This window comes from Paroedura picta, chromosome 10 (assembly GCF_049243985.1).
Source record: "Paroedura picta isolate Pp20150507F chromosome 10, Ppicta_v3.0, whole genome shotgun sequence".
Classification (NCBI taxonomy): Eukaryota; Metazoa; Chordata; class Lepidosauria; order Squamata; family Gekkonidae; genus Paroedura; species Paroedura picta.
The window spans coordinates 72,007,131-72,027,198 of record NC_135378.1 but is presented as its reverse complement, the minus strand read 5'-3'; the positions used below and the strand labels follow the sequence as shown (position 1 = coordinate 72,027,198).

The 20,068-nt window shown below is 44.7% G+C and overlaps 1 protein-coding gene across 1 annotated transcript in view; it reads right to left on the bottom strand.

Moving 5' to 3' along the window:
* STPG2 (sperm tail PG-rich repeat containing 2) overlaps positions 1 to 12,671 on the bottom strand; it is a 216,614-nt gene extending 203,943 nt beyond the window's left edge. The window contains exons 1-4 of the mRNA XM_077300835.1: positions 12,507 to 12,671; positions 7,719 to 7,828; positions 3,595 to 3,753; positions 1,289 to 1,453 (exon numbers count right to left, since the gene is read on the bottom strand). Of these exons, the coding sequence (XP_077156950.1) occupies positions 1,289 to 1,453; positions 3,595 to 3,753; positions 7,719 to 7,828; positions 12,507 to 12,612 (540 nt within the window). The 5' untranslated portion in view covers positions 12,613 to 12,671. The remainder of the gene's footprint in view (positions 1 to 1,288; positions 1,454 to 3,594; positions 3,754 to 7,718; positions 7,829 to 12,506) is intronic.
* Between the last annotated feature and the right edge of the window lie 7,397 nt (positions 12,672 to 20,068).

Sequence of the window (20,068 nt, the reverse complement as noted above, 5' to 3'; positions counted from 1 at the left end):
TGTTTAAAAATTTCCAAAGATGGAGAACCCACCACCTTCCGAGGAAGCCTGTTCCACTGAGAAACCGCTCTAACTGTCAGGAACTTCTTCCTGATGTTTAGACGGAATTTCTTTTGAATTAATTTCATCCTATTGGTTCTTGTCTGTCCCTCTGGGGCAAGAGAGAACAACTCTGTATGAAACTAAGTTATCTTTGAGTGAGACGGCAACCAAGGCTAGTGAGGGCTTGCCACTTTATGGGTAAACTCCAGGCTTGCCAATAATATCCTGGCAATCAGAAAGCCACAAAAACACACATGGAGTATGTAAGTTAGTAAAACACACACAAGCTTATTAGACAGTCATTATTCTAGGGTTGTTAATGGAGTTCATCTATGCCAAATTTCCATTCCCACAATTTTGGGAACCCATATTAAGAGAAATGTGTACCAGTACAGACCTAGTGATGTTGGAAGCCCTGATTCTCCTGTGGTTGTATTTCTGAAAATAATATAATTCTTGGCACAAAAAAGGATTCGTTTCAAAGAGGATTCTATTATTTATTTTGTTGTTGCGGACGAGTACAATTGTGCTCTGACAATGAACTAGAAAAAGGCTTACGGAATCCAAGAGTGAAACTGGAAAAGGGTAGAAGCAGCACAGTGAGTGGAGTCTATGAAATATAATTGTTAAGTGCTTTGCCATAGTGGAAATTCTGGTAACATTAGGAACTTTATATATACTTGCTGCTCTAGAAAGCAGTGCTGGCCATTAGTGCTGGCAAATATATGGAGCCACCCTGGTGGAACGTGGACCTCCATGTTCAGCAGCAGTATACTTCCGAATGGCAGACACTAGCCGGCAACAAAAGGTAGAGGCATGGCCTATTCATCCCTACTGTAAGTGTTCTGAAGGATCTGTGGATGACAAGTGGCTAGACTAGACTAGCATTGATCTACTACAACAGAGCTTTTCTTGCGTGCACGGGAAAGGGCAGTGGTCCCGTTCCAATGAGAAGAAGTGGCAGAAAGAGACACTAGCACTCTAGGAAGACCTGTGGTTTTCTACGGAAATACCATAGCTTGCTACCTTCCCCAGTTCAAGTTTGCCTAGGGTTGATGACAACGGCAGTTTGGAGGTCCGATTATCACAAGCTGTCACCCGGAACTGACCTAGAAATGACAGGACAGCGGCTCACAACGTTAAGTTGCAAACGCAAACATGCCCTCCCACTGCAAGGAAGTTAAGAAACTGACATTTGTTTTGCACAGAAGTGAATCTCAGGGAAAGACGCTAGAAACTTACGTACAGGGTCTGCTTGATAGTATGCCGGACCCAAAGTACTGTCTTTATCAGGAGGGTTATGTTTGACAAGAGTGCCGTCCTCAGCCTCGGCATAACCAAACGTTTGCCCTCGGGATGGGATAGAGGGAGCGTCTGTCTTTCGGAACAGCTTCATACTGCCGGCAACTTTCTGTAACGAGAAAAGCAAGATGGTTATGGCTGAAGCAGGCACATCTCACAGCTCAGCAGAATATGACATAGAGTTGACCTATAAAAGGAATACTCTGGAAAACATCCACAAACTGTGGATGTTGCACACTCCAACTGCAATAACCGCAGAACACATATATACTTAGTGCAATGGTTAGAGCAGGGGTAGTCAAACTGCGGCCCTCCAGATGTCCATGGACTACAATTCCCAGGAGCTGGCAGGGGCTTCTGGGAATTGTAGTCCATGGACATCTGGAGGGCTGCAGTTTGACTACCCCTGGGTTAGAGTATTGAACAGGGAAAGCCAGACTCAACTTCTGCCATGAAACTGGCTGGATGACCTTGGACCAATCATATTCACTCAGCCTAATGTACCTTAGAGCAGGGGTAGTCAACCTGTGGTCCTCCAGATGTCCATGGACTACAATTCCCATGAGCCCCTGCCAGCAAACACTGGCAGGGGCTCATGGGAATTGTAGTCCATGGACATCTGGAGGACCACAGGTTGACTACCCCTGCCTTAGAGGGTGATCACAAGAGGTAAGGATGTACACCACCCCCAGGTCCTTGAAGGCTGGGCAGGATAAAAATGTACTAAAGTTGATATAAGCACGAAAAACTGGCATCTAAAAAAAAAACCATCATACTAATAACAGTAGGGCACATATTCATTGAAAGGTCTAGATGCCAATAATTCTGTTAAGAGTGATCTAAGGTGATTTCTTATCCTTATCTGTCCCTCCTCCATTGTCTTTTAGCCTTTATCCACTGAGTTTCTTAACACTTGTGCCAAACTGCTTCGCCTGCTGAACTATTGCAGACAAAAACAATAAGAAGTGGCTAAAGATCTCAAGCAATTTGTGTAAATGAAGGCGACTCCAACTGTCCCTCTCTGCAGATGGGGTTTCTTTACAGAAAGCCTAGGTGTTCGTTTTCTTCCCATTTGACTAGTTTCTTTGGAGCAGGATTCCAGAGAAGCCCAAAACGCGCCACAAACCAAATTGTGAAGCTTGCTTCGACCACAAATGCAGCACGGGGAATAAAATTCAAAATGTTCGGTGCTGCTTGGGCTGTGCTAAATCACTGATTCAAGAGCAACTACATCTATTTACAGCTTTAATACACATTCTAGCCAGCATGTTGCAAGGCTGGCTGCACCTCGTAAACTCTCTTCATGTCTCAAGATGCATAAAACAGTACTGTGCAAAAGAAAATACACGCCTCTACCTCAGAACCGAGTTAAGGAGAAGGGAAATTGTCAGAAATCATAGAATCGGAAGGGACTTTCAAGGTCATCTAGTCCAACCTCCTGCAGAACACAGGAAATTCACAACTACCTGCCCACCCACAGTGACCGTCAATTCTATGCCCACATGATGACCCCATATCTCCTCTTGACATTAGACATTTAGGATATTGTGCGGCTTTTTCCATAAGAAGGAAACTGAAGTGAGAGAAATGAAAATCCTTCCCCCACCCCCCAATCCCCTTCTTTGGAGCCTGCCTTTTCCGGGTCCTTCAGTTCTGCCTCTCAGGTAAAACTCTTTCACATCACCTACTGCCTGGTCCTTTTAACTGAAGATGCTGGGGACTAAACCTGGAAATTGTACGCAAAGTATAGGCTCTTCCATTGAGCCACAGTTCCTTCACAGAGACAGGGTTTATGGAGTCATATTAAGAATCAGCACCTAATAAACAGGCCAGCAACACACTCAGATGCTAACCACACCCTCTAAGGAGCAGGCTCAAAGACAATAGAAGGAAAGGGACAGGAGCAAGGAACCAAAAAGGCTGGTTACAGAAATATTACACAAATGTCTCTAGTTCCAGGTACACATGTGCCCATACTGTAGTACTGGCATCCAAATATTTATATCTACAAGTAAACAGATGTCGGTATGATTGCCACAGTCTACACCAGGGGTAGTCAGACTGTGGCCCTCCAGATGTCCATGGACTACAATTCCCAGGTGCCCCTACCAGCGAATGCTGGCAGGGGCTTCTGGGAATTGTAGTCCATGGACATCTGGAGGGCCGCAGTTTGACTACCCCTGGTCTACACAATAGAATACTATTGTCTACTGCAAATCCATAACAAGTGCAATCTTTATGCTGGCATACCTGACCTTCAGGAACTTTAGATGACTGCTTCATCTTATTTTGGATTTCCATGCCAACTGAAGGAGGTTGGCTATAGGTACCCGGACCTGGAGTATCAGTGCGGACCTCTTTGAAACGTTTCTCTTTGTATTGAGGACTGTGGCCCCCTCTAATAATTTTCTGGAAATAAAGTATGAAAGAAGATGGGTGTACATGAGACAATAATCTGCATTGCAAGTACATTCATTTGTTGTACCAAAAAAAATAATAATAAAGCAGGGAAATCCCAGCATTTATTTACTTATTGGATTTTTTTTACTTGCCACGCACGCAAAGGGTATTGTGGCAATCGGCAATATTAAAACCAATAAGGTAGACATCATAAAAACAAATAACAAATATAAAATATTAACATTAAAACATTTTAAAACATGGCTATCACCATACCTCTATTAATACAGCCCAAACATGTGGTTATCCTTCAAAGGCCAACCTAAATAATTCAGTTTCACATGCCCTGTGGAAACTAAACAAGCCAGCAGGGCACAAATGTCATCCAAGAGTGAATTCCACAGGGTAGGAGTCAAAATTTGGAAGGCTCCTCACCTGGTGTTAGCTAAATGAGCCATCCTGGGGCCACATGCCTGCAAAAGGCCCCTAGACCAGGGGTAGTCAAACTGCGGCCCTCCAGATGTCCATGGACTGCAATTCCCAGGAGCCCCTGCCAGCATTTGCTGGCAGGGGCTCCTGGGATTGTAGTCCATGGACATCTGGAGGGCCGCAGTTTGACTACCCCTGCCCTAGACAGTCACCAAAGGGAGCACAAGGGGTTGTAACTGGGGGGGTTATAACAGTATACCTTAGTTGCAGTTGCTTACAAGCTCCTCTGCTGCTCAAACAAGTTGTTCAAACAAGCACAGCTTGCTATCTCTATTTAACACCCCTGGCAGGGGGAATAAGTGTGATCAGAAAGACAAAGGAGGTAATTAAATCCAAATGAAAACCAGGGAAGGATATTTTTTGCCCCATTCTACAACAAGAATGGAACAGGATTTGGGAAATTTTTTTTTTAAGATTAAATATATTAAAGAAATGTTCTATAAATGTCAAGAAACATGGTATTTAAACGAGTTAAGAAGTTATATTTATAAATAGCCAATACAAAATGTTGATATTGTTAAACCGTAAACAGAGATCTGACCTGAATAGTTTGTGACGGACTATCACTCCTTTTTGCAAAATAAAATAGATTTGGTTGATGATATTACAGGGTATGAAGGTTCATATAAACCTAAGGTTGCATGAACCTTAATTTTTTTAAACTCTATTGGAAGTGATATGAAGTTACATCTTACAACAGCAGCACAAATATGCACTGCGGCTTCTCAGTAACAAAAATGATTTTTTGGGAAAGGGAAAAGGAAAAAAATTCCTCACAAAGTTGTCAAGAACAAAGGGGGATTGGGTTCTATGCCACAAGTATATATGGGGGGGGGGTGCGGCTCTGGTCATTTGGAAGACACCAGAATAGGGAAGGGAAGGATGGCTCTGAATGTATCTGCTTAAAAGGAATTCCCTTCACCGCTCAGTGAGCTTGTCTGGCCATTCAACTGCTCTTCCTGAATGCATAAAAAATGAGGCAAGAATTACAGCAAACTCTACAAGGATAATAAAATACACTGTAGCCCTGAATAAGCTCATGATGCACCAAGTGGCCTCTTCAACACACCTGATGGTCAAAATGCATAGGCTGAGAACCATATTCTAGACTAAAATCATATGGAGACCGGGGGGGGGGGTAATCCTTTCAAAAACTTTTTTGTAAAGTTCAGCTCTCAAGAATAACCACAATATACTACAATGTTTTCTTATACTGCAGTATTTTCTTTTCCCTCCAGAGGTGTGCATTTAATATTTCCCTAAAAAGCCCAACAATAAGTATCCTGCACTATCAAATCTGAAATTTTGATTATTGGATCTAAAAGTCTCTACCATTTAACGGAATTGCTTGTACATTTCACAGATGTGCTCAACTAAATCTTTAAATCTTGTGCATTCCGTTTAAGATGTAGAGATGTACAGTTTAGAAATCTGACTGTAGCATTTTAACAAGTTTGTCTAATTAGAAATAATGTGTATCCTGCAGTGATTCTGGACTCAAGATGGCTATTGTGATTTACAGGAAATCCCATCTTACTTGACGTTTCAACAACCACCACAAGGTGGTGATTAACCAGGAATTATAAATCTAACTGCCAACACAAAATATTCAATTACCTTCTATATAGTCTTCTAGGTAGTAATTCACACAGTTTAAGAGCAGGATTCTATGCAGAGATACTCTCATCCAAACCCGCTGCAACCAATGGGTAGAGAAGGGAGTAACTCTGCACAGGATTGCGCTGTAATTCACATAAAATTGAATATTCTTTTTAACAGCTTTTTCAATAACTTCAGCAAATTTTAATTCAACCACACAAATATCTGTCAGATATCCTTCCACACAAGTGGAAAAGAAACCAATTACTTTTTTACTGCATTCAATTACATTTCCGTTTACTTGGTTCTGCTAAGATTTTTGGCAGAGAACCATATAAAACTGAAAAGATTCCCATTATATTGCCCATTGTTGTGTTCAATATTTCAAACCGATGTATAAGCCATTATTTAAAGCTTGCTGTGCTATGTCCCCCCCCAAAAAAAAACCCTCTCTATTAGCACAGCATGCCTAGATCCCACATTACAGGATCACTGACAGCCACTTCAGAGAAATGTGGTATCAGTATCTTCAACAATGTTATGCTGTGAATTGCAGCAATCCTTATTTTGATTCAGAAATAAGCAGGCCAAATACATAATTTATTATTTGTTTGGAGAAAAACGTAAACCAATTTCCAGAACAGCAATTATTTCCCTGGCTGTCATCTTTCATTCGCATGGTATCAATTATCCAAGTGACAGGACAGCCAACCCATTGCAGCCTAGTGTTTCCCTTGCTGTCCTCTTGTCTTTTTTAAGTCATGGTTTGTGGTGATTTTTTTTTAAACTTTGAGGTTTATAGAGGATGGAGCAGAGTTGTTCTCTCTTGCCCCAGAGTGACGGACCAGAACCAATGGAAGAAATTCCATGTAAACATTCAGAAGAAGTTCCTGACAGTTAGAGCGGTTTCTCAGTGGAACAGGCTTCCTCGGGAGGTGGTGGGTTCTCTATCTTTTGAAATTTTTACAGAATCTGGATAGCCATCTGACGGAGAGGCTGATTCTGTGAAGGCTCAAGGGGGTGGCAGGTTACAGTGGATGAACGATAGGGTTGTGAGTGTCCTGCATAGTGCAGGGGGTTGGACTAGATGACCCAGGAGGTCCCTTCCAACTCTATGATTCTATGAAGTCTAAAATTGTAGTGCTACTCTGTTCAGTAAGGAATGGCAAAGCACTGTTGAAATACCTCACAGCAGGAATAGTCAAATTGGTGACTTTCGCACTGCCATTTACAGTGCCATGGCCCCTTTCCCTATTGTACTAAAAACAGCTGGTATTAGGAATTTAAAAAGGAAACAAGATGGACAAATAATTAAAAGACTAACGCAAAATAAGGGATGAGAGAACACAGGTTTGCTGACCTCCAGGCCTTCAGGGTCTGGGCCGCAGGCTGTGATGCAGGAGCTGCCCTCCAGGCTGGAAAATGCTGGTTCCCCACCTGGGAGAACAGGTAAGGAGGGGGGGGGGGGAGGACTCTTTGTGTGCACATGTGCTTATGTGTGTGTGTGTATGCGTATATGTGTGTCAGGGAAGTGAGAGGACAGGGGAAGTGAGGAGGGAAGGCATCTGCCTGTGTGTGTTTGTGTGAGGGAGGGGGGTAAGGATCAAAGAGCTCCAGGCCTGGGTGTTAAATACAACCAGGATGGTCCAGGCTAGCCCATCCTCATCAGAACTTGAAGGCTAAGCAGGGTTAGCCCTGGGATGGGAGACCATCAAGGAGGTCCAGGGCTGCTACACAAATTACCTCTGAACATCTCATAGCTTGAAAACTCTACAAGGTTGCCATAAGTCAATTGGGACTCGACACTACTTTCCACCACCATCCTGTACCCAGATTGTAAGTCGTGACTTCTTCGGGTAGTACCATTATATATAGCATCATTTTACCTGTTCTTTGACAACATCATAGTGTCCTGGCCCTGGAAAATCATTGTCAAAATTCGGAGAAGGACTCTCAAAGCCTCGACTGGTTAGGGAAAGAAATGGAGCATATCCCACTGCGAAAAGGAAAAAATATGCATCTATAAAAATTTATTTTCATCTCAACCTTTAACAAAAAGTTGATAAACCGCATTCACACACAGTGTGAACTAGGCAAAGACATGCATAAATTCAACGGCTCTTATAAATGTATAATCTGGAAAGAAATCGACTATGAGTCCAACCGGCATCAAAGCAGCAGATGTACAATCTAGGTGCAACCAAAGAAGCCCTTTAAATAATCCCATTTTGTGGCTTCCTCCTTCTGCTGTGACAGACCCCCCCTCCCCCCAATCCAGAGATTGCTTCCCTGCACTCCTTTGCAGAAATAGAAAGGATGGATTAATGCATGGGTAGTCAAACTGCGGCCCTCCAGATGTCCATGGACCACAATTCCCAGAAGCCCCTGCCAGCAAATGCTGGCAGGGGCTTCTGGGAATTGTAGTCCATGGACATCTGGAGGGCCGCAGTTTGACTACCCCTGGATTAATGGAAGGATATGCAACACTGAGGGCCATTTCGCACGGCTTCAAAATAGCACAATGGTTGCTAATTGAAAACGCTACTAATCTGGAATAACCCACGACGTCGTAGACAATCTGCAACACTCCTGAAACCGACCCGCAAAAAGCGCTTCGTTGTAGCGCTTTCAGGGGAATCCCAAAAAGTGGATTCACCCTCCGGAAAGCGATACACTCCTGCAACCAATCTGCAACAATAGCGATAAAGACCTGTGCGTTAACATTGTTGCGGTTTCTTCAAAGTCCCTCCTCCTGAGCCTGTCCTCCAAACTTCCGGCGAAGCAATCGCCATTTTTTTTTCCCCGAGCGAGTGGAGATCAACGCACCGGCGAGCCTCCGTTTAGCCAGTGAGGCTTCCCAGGCTGCAGTCCCTCCTCAGAGCTGTTTACAGCACAAGAAGCCAGCAGAAGCCCGTTTGCTGATGTATTTTCCCTTTATTTTTCACACTGTTTCGGCTGAAAATCGCGCCCGTGGGGGGGGGGAGGGGGGATTTTTTTTCTCCACTCGGAGGCAGCGTGGCCACGATCAAATGACAGCTCAAACAGAGGCTTCCCCGGCTTCAGTCCCTCCCCTTCAGTCACTAAGCACACACATTTCACACATTCCATTCAGCCGAAAATCGGGCCCACGAGAGGGGGGGGGATTTTTTTTTTTCACTCGGAGATAGCGTGTTAACGATCAAACGATCAAACGACAGCTCAAACACCCCAGGCAGCTGGATGGGTCTCTCCATTGCAACGAATCTACCCAGATTCGTTACAATGGGTGTGTTTTTTTTAAAAAAAAAACCTTCCTTAAAGGGAAAGGGGCTGTTTGGGAGCATGCTAACGGCTGCCCATTGGCTGCTTGACGGCCAGGGGCGGGACGAGCTTGGCAATAGCGCTTCCTTTCTGGCGATTTCTGCCGAGACCGGAAGCCTGTGGGAAACGCTAAAAAACGCAACTGATTCCACTACAAAGCCAGGTATGCAAAACGACGAATTCCACTATTTTAAATGGCGATTTTTCATTCAGTGACCAATTTGCAACAAAGATCCCCGTGTGAAAAGGCCCTGATATTGTATAGGTCCCATTAATGCCATGCTTATCTTCTGTTTTGTAACTACGTCCATCACACCCATAATAACACAGCTGCACAGAAAATCTAACAGATGTTTAATGGGGGGAAGAGAAAAGGGATGGGGAAAAAATCTCAAAGCTATCTACTCTAGTTTCTGAGTGACACATATGAATGGGAAAATTCAGGTTGCTCAACCCTTAAAATAGATGTGCAGCAAAAGGCAACAACGTAAGCCACAATAGACTTAATGCCTTGTACAGGCTCATGACATTTTCATATAAATAAATACAGTCTCTCTAAGGAACACATTTACAAGTGTGCATATAAGCAACATTCAGATACGGTTATTTGTTAACATCTGACATCCTGTACAGGAAAGCTTGCACGTATGTAAAGACCTGTTATACCCTGACAGTAATATACGGTGGACTTAAAGAGCTGCCATTCCATAATGGTTCAAAGAGAGGATAAATATCACATAAACATAAATGATAACACAAGTGCCAAATACTGAAGACACACGATCCTTGATCATCATCTCACAATGAGAACGTAACAGATACAGAAATTCTTTCCTTTCTAAATAACGAAGCAATAAAACATCTCCTTGAGGGGGGACGGAAAGGTGCTCACAACACACTGCTTTTAAATTGGACCGCTGCCTTCTAAGCACATGACTTATCTTTTAAACAGGAGCTTCTTTCCTGGTTGTGCACCCTTGTGCAATATGCCTATAGCATTTTGATCTTTAACAAATTGGACCAACGTCTCTGTAATAAACTGCAGCGGCTGACTTGAAAACAAAAAGATTGGGCTACATTATTACTTTCTTCTAAAATGCCAGGAGTCATATGAAAGCAGAGTGCTTAAATTCCAATAATAACTGCAGGAAAGCAGAGTTTCATATCCCTTACTTAGACACCGGCATCTGATCTGTTTAAACAGAATTCTTTCAGATTTTGCTTTTTGCATCCCTGTCCTTCTACACTGGGAAACTGCACAATACCGGGGGGGGGGGGGGGGAGAACAACCTCAGCAGTGGCTCCAAGATGGTTTAGCTATATTTGTCCTTTATTATTTATTAATTTGTAGTGCAGCCACTTTTGAAGTTAACATACTCAGCACATTGCACATATAGTGATGCATGCACCAATTCCTCTTAAATGCTTTTCTGATTTACAGTTCAATCTGAAAAACATTTTCTTGGGATTAAGCCTCACTGAATAAACCCAAGTAGTGTTCTGAGCATTAAAAAAACTGTGAATTTAAATATTCCCCTATTTAGAAATATTACCTCCCCCAGTAGTACTGCCAAAAATCGTTCCTGAATTTCATGAATTTTCAAACTGGGAAGTGCTGTAGAAGACAAAACTATTCTTTTTATTGTTTGCCACTTTTCTGCCTTGCTGAACTCAAAGAGGCTTAAAATGTAAGCAAATCTGCTTTGTCTACTCTGAGTAAGAAGAATTGATTGCAAATAATCTTTAGAGATGATGGATAAAGGGTGGGATTACAACCTAATGCAACTTAATACCAAGCGCTGCCATTTATATAAGGAATCAGGTTCAAGACAACCAATGCTAACTCCTGGATTCATCAAAACTGATGTCCCAATAAATCAATCAGTCAGCAAGGTGTCCTATTACTCTCAGTGGTCTGAGTGGCAACAGAATAATACAGCTACAAAAAATTATTGGGAAATAAATCAAATCAAGTTCAATGGAACTTCCTCTCAAATAAAGTATGCAGGTGACAGCAATGACAACTGCCTATAAAAAACCAAGGTAAACTTGAAATTTGAAGGGAGAGGGGATTGTAGGGATACTTTCAAAGGATATAACTGAAACAAATGGGGGGGACAGCAGCAGACTCAGAAAAATGCATATGGTTTCCTTGATCAATTCCTGGAACTAATATTGTTAATGGCCTTTATTATTCCGTTATATTTCTAAAGGTCCTTCCCAAGAACTTCATTTGAAATCGACATGTTTGTGTGTATGTGTATATTTGGTTTTATATATATTCATTCCATGATGGTCACTGACAAGAATCTATCTATCTATCTATCTATCTATCTATCTATCTATCTATCTATCTATCTATCTATCTATCTATCTATCTATCTATCTATCTATCTATCTATCTATCTAATACACACACCCCATTTCACACTTCCTGGGGATTTGCTGTTTGAGCCTTGGGGCGGTGGGGTTTAAAGAAAGCAGGGACGTCAGTGGGGTATAATGGCTTAGAGTCCCCATCCCGAAGCAGGCATTTTCTCCAGGAACACTCATCTCAATCGAGAGGGGTGGTATAAACATCAACTAAATAAATGAGGGGTGATGCTGAGAAATCGCCAGGCCCTACCTGGCCGTTGGTAGCCCTTGCTCCCACCCACGAGCCCTTGGGAACCAACGTGCATAAGGAATATAGCTAAGCCACATCTATGCAGAAACCTCTTGCCCCTGAACAGAACACAGGCAACCATCTTCCCCCCCCCCCAAAAAAAATCTTGGCTCCGAGGGGTGCGCACTATATGCACATGTGCTGAAGAGTCCCTACCCGAATCCAAGGGAGCCTCCGCTGAAATATGCAGGCCATTTTATGGAAGCACGATTAAGTGTGTGTCCCACCCTCACCCCCACCCCCACAAAAAGCATTACCCAAAGCAGGAGCTGCTGCTTTTGAGTCCCACCGGGATGAGCCTGCCCACGCCACAGCTGAGGGCAGTCCCGAAATGAAACTCTACAGCAGGGCTAGTCAACCTGTGGTCCTCCAGTCCAGATGTCCTTGGACTACAATTCCCATGAGCCCCTGCCAGCATTTGCTGGGAGGGGCTCATGGGAATTGTAGTCCATGGACATCTGGACTGGAGGACCACAGGTTGACTACCCCTGCTCTACAGCACGGGTAGTCAAAGTGCGGCCCTCCAGATGTCCATGGCAGGGCCTCATGGGAACTGTAGTCCACGGACACCTGGAGGGCCGCACTTTGACTACCCCTGCCTACAGCAACAATAATGATACTTTCCAAAACTCCCCGCCGCCTCCAGCCCCGGCGCTGCAGGGAGGGAGCGGCCGCCGCCTCCCTCCCGCCCGCCCCGCGGCCCCGTCACCTCGTCGCGGCGCGGCCCTGGAGAGCAGCTCGTAGGCGCCGGGGCCCAGGCGGGAGCTCGTGCAGCCCAAGGGCACAGACAAGGCGCGGGGAGCGCGGTCGTACATGAGGCCCGCTGGCTCGGCCTCTGCCCGCGGCTGCCGTCGCCATGGCTACGGAAGGCCCAACAGGCCGGCCCGGGCCCGCCCTGCCCTTCCCCGCGCCTCCTGGGCTCCCAAATCGAGGTGCCCCCATGCGCCTCCCCCCCCCCGCAGCTTCCCCAAGGAGCGGGGCGATTTGGGGGGAAGGGGCTTCCCCAGGAGGTCTCTCGGCCCCCAAACGCCTGTGGCAGGGGTAGTCAAACTGCGGCCCTCCAGATGTCCATGGACTACAATTCCCAGGAGCCCCTGCCAGCGAATGCTGGCAGAGGCTCCTGGGAATTGTAGTCCATGGACATCTGGAGGGCCGCAGTTTGACTACCCCTGGCCTGTGGCTTCAGTCGACCGGATCCATCTAGGCCGCTTTATCCCAGGCTTCTGTTAAAGAACCTGTTAAAAATGCAACTTGCACGCGCGCCCTTTTTTTGTCCTCGCAACAACCCTGTGGGGTAGGCTAGGCAGTCAGCCGGAGACAGCTTGGGTCAAGGGATAGGGTTGCCAGCGTACAGGTGATGGCTGGAGCGCTCCTGAATTACGGCTTATCTGCAGAATAATGTTTGATAGCAGTAGCACCTTTAAGGCCAACCAAATTTTATGTACAGATGGAAGAAATGTGCAATGCTGAGACCTTGGGGGGAGGGACTTTATTGGTCTTAAAGGTGTCACTGCACTCAGATGTTGTTCTGCAGCTTCAGACCAACACGGCTACAAACGCCTGAACTTACCTACAGTTGGCAGACCGATCTGCTTTGGACAGTAGACTATACTCTGCTGACATCCTTCTCCACCCCAGACTCTACCCTAAAGCCTCCAGGAATTTCCCAGCCTGGTGCTGGCAACCGCAAACCAAGTTCACCCAGTGAAATCTTCTAGCAGGGAGAATTGGAACCATGGGCTCCTAATTCATAGTCAGTGCTTTAAGCATGCACTACAGTATCTTCAAGTGTCACATTTTGGTTTTAGTTTGTTATATTTGCCTCTTGGGTAATTTATTTTACAGGGCTCCATCCTGTTCACTGGGAAGTCTTATAGGTTTTCTCAGCAAATAGACGCAGGATCACAGCACAACAGGGGAGATGCCACATAATTTCCTAGCATGGCTGCCTTGTCAATGAGAGACAAATATTTTCTTATCATTGTTTTGCAGTGGGAGATAGTGTTGTCGACTTCTCGATGGAACCTAGAGATCCCTTGGAATTACCATTGATCGCCAAACTACAGCAATGGGGTCCCCTGGGGGGGAAATGGCAGCTTTAGTAGGTGGGCTGGACAGCATATCTTACAGAAGTCTTTCCCTCCCTATCTCCCAACCCCGGGGGTGGAGGTGGGGAGTTGGCAACCCTAGGGGGAAACCTCCACTTCAAGCATCCTTCTTACAAAAAAAAAAGCATATAGTACTTATAAACTTCAGGGCCAAGGCAGGATTGTAAACCTGCACTGTAACTGACCAATGCGCAGCTAGTCTGCAGGATTCAGTCAGTTTAAAGTGAAACTGAAAAGTGAAACTGACCAATAGCAGGCACTGGAGAGAAGATCTATTGTGGGGCTTTTGTGTATAACGGGTAGTCAAACTGTGACCCTCCAGATGTCCATGGACTACAATTCCCATGAGCCCCTGCCAGCATTCGCTGGCAGGGGTTCATGGGAAATGTAGTCCATGGGCATCTGGGGGTTGCAGTTTGACAACCCCAGGTGTATAAGTTGAGGTTGGTTGTGGGTTTCTCTGCTCAGTTTTGATTTCTTCTTGTATCGTGCTGGCATCCTAATACAAAGCTTTAATCACTTCCAGTGTCCAGTGATTGTACACAAGTAAAAGTTGGGAAATCCCACCACTGCCAAGCAAGGCCATCTGCCTCTTCATTAACTTCTAGCTAATCAGACTGAGTGAGCTATATATTGATTCATTTGATTTATATACCGCTCCACACTGTGATGTCTCAGGGTGGTGCACATGGAACAGGAGAACTAGCACATTTAAAACATGTATAACAGTTTGCCACAATCAGAGAGTAGGCACAAGTATATTGTCTGAGTGTGCCTCTTTAAAATTTTTATCTTAATTTAGGTGAACTGATCTGTAATCCAGCCTTCTACCACCTTACCTTATGGCAAAAATACAACCCTAAATATATATCACTATTTTATTCAGGACAGATTCAAGTGGGTAGCTGTGTTGGTCTGAAGCAGCACAACAGAACAAAATCAAAGTCCAGTGGCACCTTTAAGACCAACAGAGATTGGTCTTAAAGGTTTGGTTATTCAGGACAGTCTATGGGAGACACAGTACACCTAGACTGAAAACAGGACTGGGTGCCTAACAACCTAACAAAACCAGTCACAACCCACAAACCATGTAGGGCATTCCATCAGGGTCTTGAGCAACCCATCCCCTTGGGACTACAAAAACAGGGAGACTGTCAAACATGTAAACCATGATACTGAGCTGAATTGATGTGCCCATCAGCTTTCCAGGTCACAAGTTTTGCAAGCACGATGTAAATTGCCTCAAACAAAATAAAATGATTCACAAATCAGCCATTTGGCGACTGCCTAGCTGATTTTATTAACCCAAAATGATTTTTTATTAAGCTAATCATCAAAGTAGCCTTGGAGGATAGCAGGGAGGAACTAAAAATTAGTTTTCAGTTCCATGAACACAGCACTAGGTGGTGTATACTGCCATTTAAAAAGGTAAAGGTATCCCCTGTGCAAATACCGAGTCATGTCTGACCCTTGGGGTGATGCCCTCTAGCATTTTCATGGCAGACTCAATACAGGGTGGTTTGCCATTCCCTTCCCCACTCATTACCGTTTACCCCCCAGCAAGCTGGGTACTCATTTTACCGACCTTGGAAGGCTGAGTCAACCTTGAGCTGGCTGCTGGGATTGGACTCCCAGCCTCATGGGCAGAGCTTTCAGACTGCATGTTTGCTGCCTTACCACTCTGCACCACATTACTTTCCAGCAATTAGTTTGCTCTGCTGCTCTTATTGCTTTACAGTAAATAAAAGCAATATTATTGTGATGTACTTTAATATACAAGCAGGTTCTATGGAAAAGTGGGATAGAAATTTTCTAAATACAGTAATAAATATCTGCAGCTATCATTTAGATTGCTTTAAAATAAAAACAGAGAACAGTAACACAATAGCAAAAATGCTCCCATCGTAAATTATTGCTCCCTAGCAGGAACAAGCTTCTAGAATAGTAGAATTAAAAGAAGCTCAGAGAATAAAATCTATTCAATTGTATCATTTTTTGCAGTATTATGACTTGAACCCCTTCTTGTTGATTATAACCTCTAATATAGTTGATCAATCAACTTAAAAGTATGTAATTGTGATCAAGCTGGCACTGCAAATTCCTAATTAAATAGCAAAATGTAACATATCCCAATTTATAATTGCCCAGCCTCTCTAGTTCCTGATGCTGCTTTCACACATGGTTAGATGATATCAATCAGGAACAGTTTAAGGATTCACGGGGCCCTTAGCACCAGAGCCGGTTTAAGGATTTGTAGGGGGCTAGAAGAATACAATTGCAGTGGGAACAGTGAGACTAGGGGGCAGGGGGGCTTCCCACAGTGGAAGGGGATGTCACTCCAAGTGTCCTTAAAGAGGTAAAATGGAGGAGAGAAGCTACGGCCCTGATCCATGGGTGGAAGGCACCATGTGGGGCCTGTAGAAGCACAGGACTCATAGCACATGCTACATGTGCTACATGGATAAACCAGCCCTGCTGTCAATATGCTATAGTAATTGTTTACTACTGCATTTTCCTAACTGAAGCACAGGAATGTTTCCTTTCCTCTGTCCCTGTGTACCAATTTTTTTTCAAGGTATGAGCTTTCTTGTGCACCCATACTTCTTCAGATACACTGTCAAAATTGTATCTGACATTGTGTACACAAAAGATCATACCTTGAATAAAAAAATGTTGATCTTAAAGGTGCCACTGGACTCTAAACTTGTTGCACCAGGTTTCATGTGTTCACCTAGAAGCAGGCAGAGCAGGTCTGGGGACAAGTCTGACAGTCAGGTGAAGTCAGTCACTTCATCAGTCCTGCCTGGGAATGACCCTGAAGGCAGCTGAGACAGGGCTTCAGGGCACTTCTGATCCTGAAGGAGGGCTGGGGAGTGGATTGTAAGGGTGGCCTATTTAAGGAGGACGCGAGGCAGGCAAGGGTTGGTGAAATATCTCAGTTCAGGAAATAAGGTGGTGCAAGTCCCTCCATCAGTTTGAGGCCTTGATGCTCCTCTATTGCAAGAAAGGTCAAGGCAATGTGATCTTAACCAGGGGACTGTTCTGCTAGTGGCTGTGTATAGATCTGCATGATCTGTTTGCCATACTCAATCTGGTCTTAGAAAGAAGTGTGCTGAGACTAAACAATAAATAGGTCAAAAGCAAGTCTGTCACCTGAAGACTGTTGAAAAAGGTAAAAGCTGGAAATGCTGTTTCCTGGAAAATGCAACCCAAGAAAGGTTTCTCCTGCAACAGAAAGGGATCTCCTGGCCCTATATCAATTGTTTCTCCACATATGCATCCATAAATGGGAGAGGCTCTCCATTTGTTCCCTGTATGTACATCAAGCTGTAATAGCACAGCCGTCCTCCAGGTACCCGGAGACCTCCCACTATTACGACTTATCTCCAGACAACCAAGATCTGGTAATTGCAGTCCATGAACATCTGAAGAACCACAGTTGGCCACCCCTTCCCTAGAGAACATTGCTGCTTGGAGGGTGGACTCTATGGTCTCTTCCCTCCTCAAACCCTGCCCTCCTCAGGGACCACCTGCAAAATCTCCAGGTATTTCCCAGTCAAAAGCTGGCAACCCTGAATTGTAGCCAACCTATGGTGGCCCTCCAAGGGGCTTTCAGTTAGGCTAGTGAAACATAACATGGTTTGCCATTGTCTTCCTCTGTAGTCTCCCATCAAAGTAACCTGCAAAGTCTCCCTGTTGTGCTTCCAAGACCAGGTGAGATCAGGATGTGCCATGCTACCTTCCCTCCCCATTGTTCCCTTTTCCTCCACATGTAATCTACTTGTATAGCTGTAATAAACCAAATATTATCCCCCCAAAATATTATCCCCCCCCAAAAAAAATTCCTACTTCTCCAGTGCACTTTTGCATCCCTGTATTTGTCCCCAGAAATACAGAATGCAAGGATCTTTAGAATGGTGGTATGCATGTTGGTGGGCGCCAGAAGTGTACTGGGGACATGCTGACGGGCTCTTTCCCCTGCGTTTAGCTGTTACGGTGTATTTAAAACTATCCCCTCCAAAAATGTCAGACTCCCGAAACAGAAAGAAACATCAGTGTGCCACGGCTAGACTTCCCAGAGTCGTTATTGACAATTGTGAATGGGCAGGGGAGGCACCTTATGACTCATGCTCCTGATTAACATGCAGTCCGCACTGTGGAAGTGGACGAGGGCCCTCCGCCTCTGCACTGAAAGCCTTTGGAGTCTGGCATTTGAGAGGCCTGCCTTGCTTACTTCTCTGCTCACAATGCATTTGGCACATTTGCTTGTTGTAGCTGAGAAATAAAAGAGTCTTCTATTCAGCTTCCAGGGCTACCTCTAAACGAAGGTTACCAAACCACAGACTCTTCAGTAAAGAGTTGTTCTAGTTTCAGAGATGGATAATGCAACCACAGCTTCCCCCCCCCCCAAAAAAAATAAATTAACCAATGTACTATTGAGGTTTTCTCTCTTACATTCTCTCACATTCTTTGTGATTTTTCCCTCCTCTCTTTATTCCTTTGTTGTTCAATTTTAATCTCTTTTCAAAGCTTCTCAAAGACAGTTCACTAATGTGGGGTTTTTTTTGTTCCCGTTGACCCTTTGCTGGCAGAAGCCACTCTTCAAAAGGAAGTATGCAGCAAATATTTGGGATAACTACTCCAAGTCAGGATGAAGTAGACCAGGCGTAGTCAACCTGTGATCCTCCAGATGTCCGTGGACTACAATTCCCATGAGCCCCTGCCAGCAAATGCTGGCAGGGGCTCATGCGAATTGTAGTCCATGGACATCTGGAGGACCACAGGTTGACTACCCCTGAAGTAGACCAGTCCTTTAATTTCACAAACCATCATGTAGACTGTCTTGGGCTGTCCTTCCACAAGTTGAAAGATGTTCTTGGGAAGAGACTGATATCCTTGGATTGAAGCCATGTTCCATGGGGAGATCATTAAGTCCCCGGCCCAGTCCCAATCATTCTCCCTTGGCCTCCTTTCTCAGTGGGAGGAGGGCATCTTTGGGTTGCTGAGCGTGTAAATAAGATGGGTGGTTTAAAAAACATTATTAAAGACACTATGTACCTGTCTCTGACAGATACAAATATATGCTTGTAAGGTGTATTCTGTAGCATCTTCAACTTGAATCTACCCAGCATAAGATGGATCCCATTCTAGATCAATTTCTTACCCGTTTAATAACGATGAGTTTGGTTCAGGTATTGCAAAATTACTCTTAAAAAAATACACAATTATGGGCATAGATGTGAATATACTCATATCTTTGAACTAGGGGGTCAGCAATTTTTCTTTAAGGAGAAATTCTCCTGAATAATGAAAAATATACCAAGCTATTTCACTCACCATAACCCCCAGCATGTTGCCAAATTCTGTTCTGCCCTAGAAACAGAACATGGACTATGATGAGCATCAGAACTGAAGCTAAAAGTGAAATAGCACAGAGAGATATCCTATAAAATAAAAGATTTAAAAGGAAAGCCTGGAACAGATCTTTTTGTGATCTTTTCTTGGGCCTTCGAAAGGAATGCATGAGCGATTTGGCAGCAACCGGCAAGCTACTGATAGCTCATGAGCACTCTCTTTGGGAACCCCTCTGAACACTTGTGAAAAAAAAATGTTTTTTCTTAGCTGGGACAACATACCATAAAGTTGGAACAACATACCGTAAAGCAATGGTCCCCAACCTTTTTATCACCGGGGACCGGTCAACGCTTGACAATTTTACTGAGGCCCGGGGGGGGGTAGTCTTTTGCTGAGGGACATCACTGCTGCCACCTGAGCCCCTGCTCCACTTGCTTTCCCACCGGCGCCCCTGACTTCCTGCCGCCCGCTGGGGGGCGCTGCCAGCAGCAGCTGTGCAGTGCCACGCTGAGGGGCAGCCCCAGCCATGGTGGCCACTGAAGAGCACCAAAGGTGAGCCAGCAGCAGAGTGGCAGGGCAGCCCCCAAGGCAGCAGCCGGGGAGGAGGACAAGGAGGAGCCGCTGCCCAGTACCAACTGATATGCGGACCAGTCCCGGTCCCCGGACCAGGGGTTGTGGAACGCTGCGTAAAGGATCTATGGTTCATGAAACCATAGATCCTTTATGTTATGTTGTTCCAACTTAGTTTAAACATTTATATCCCAACGTTTTGTTTATTCTAAGGTGGTTAACAAACATGACCGCAAAA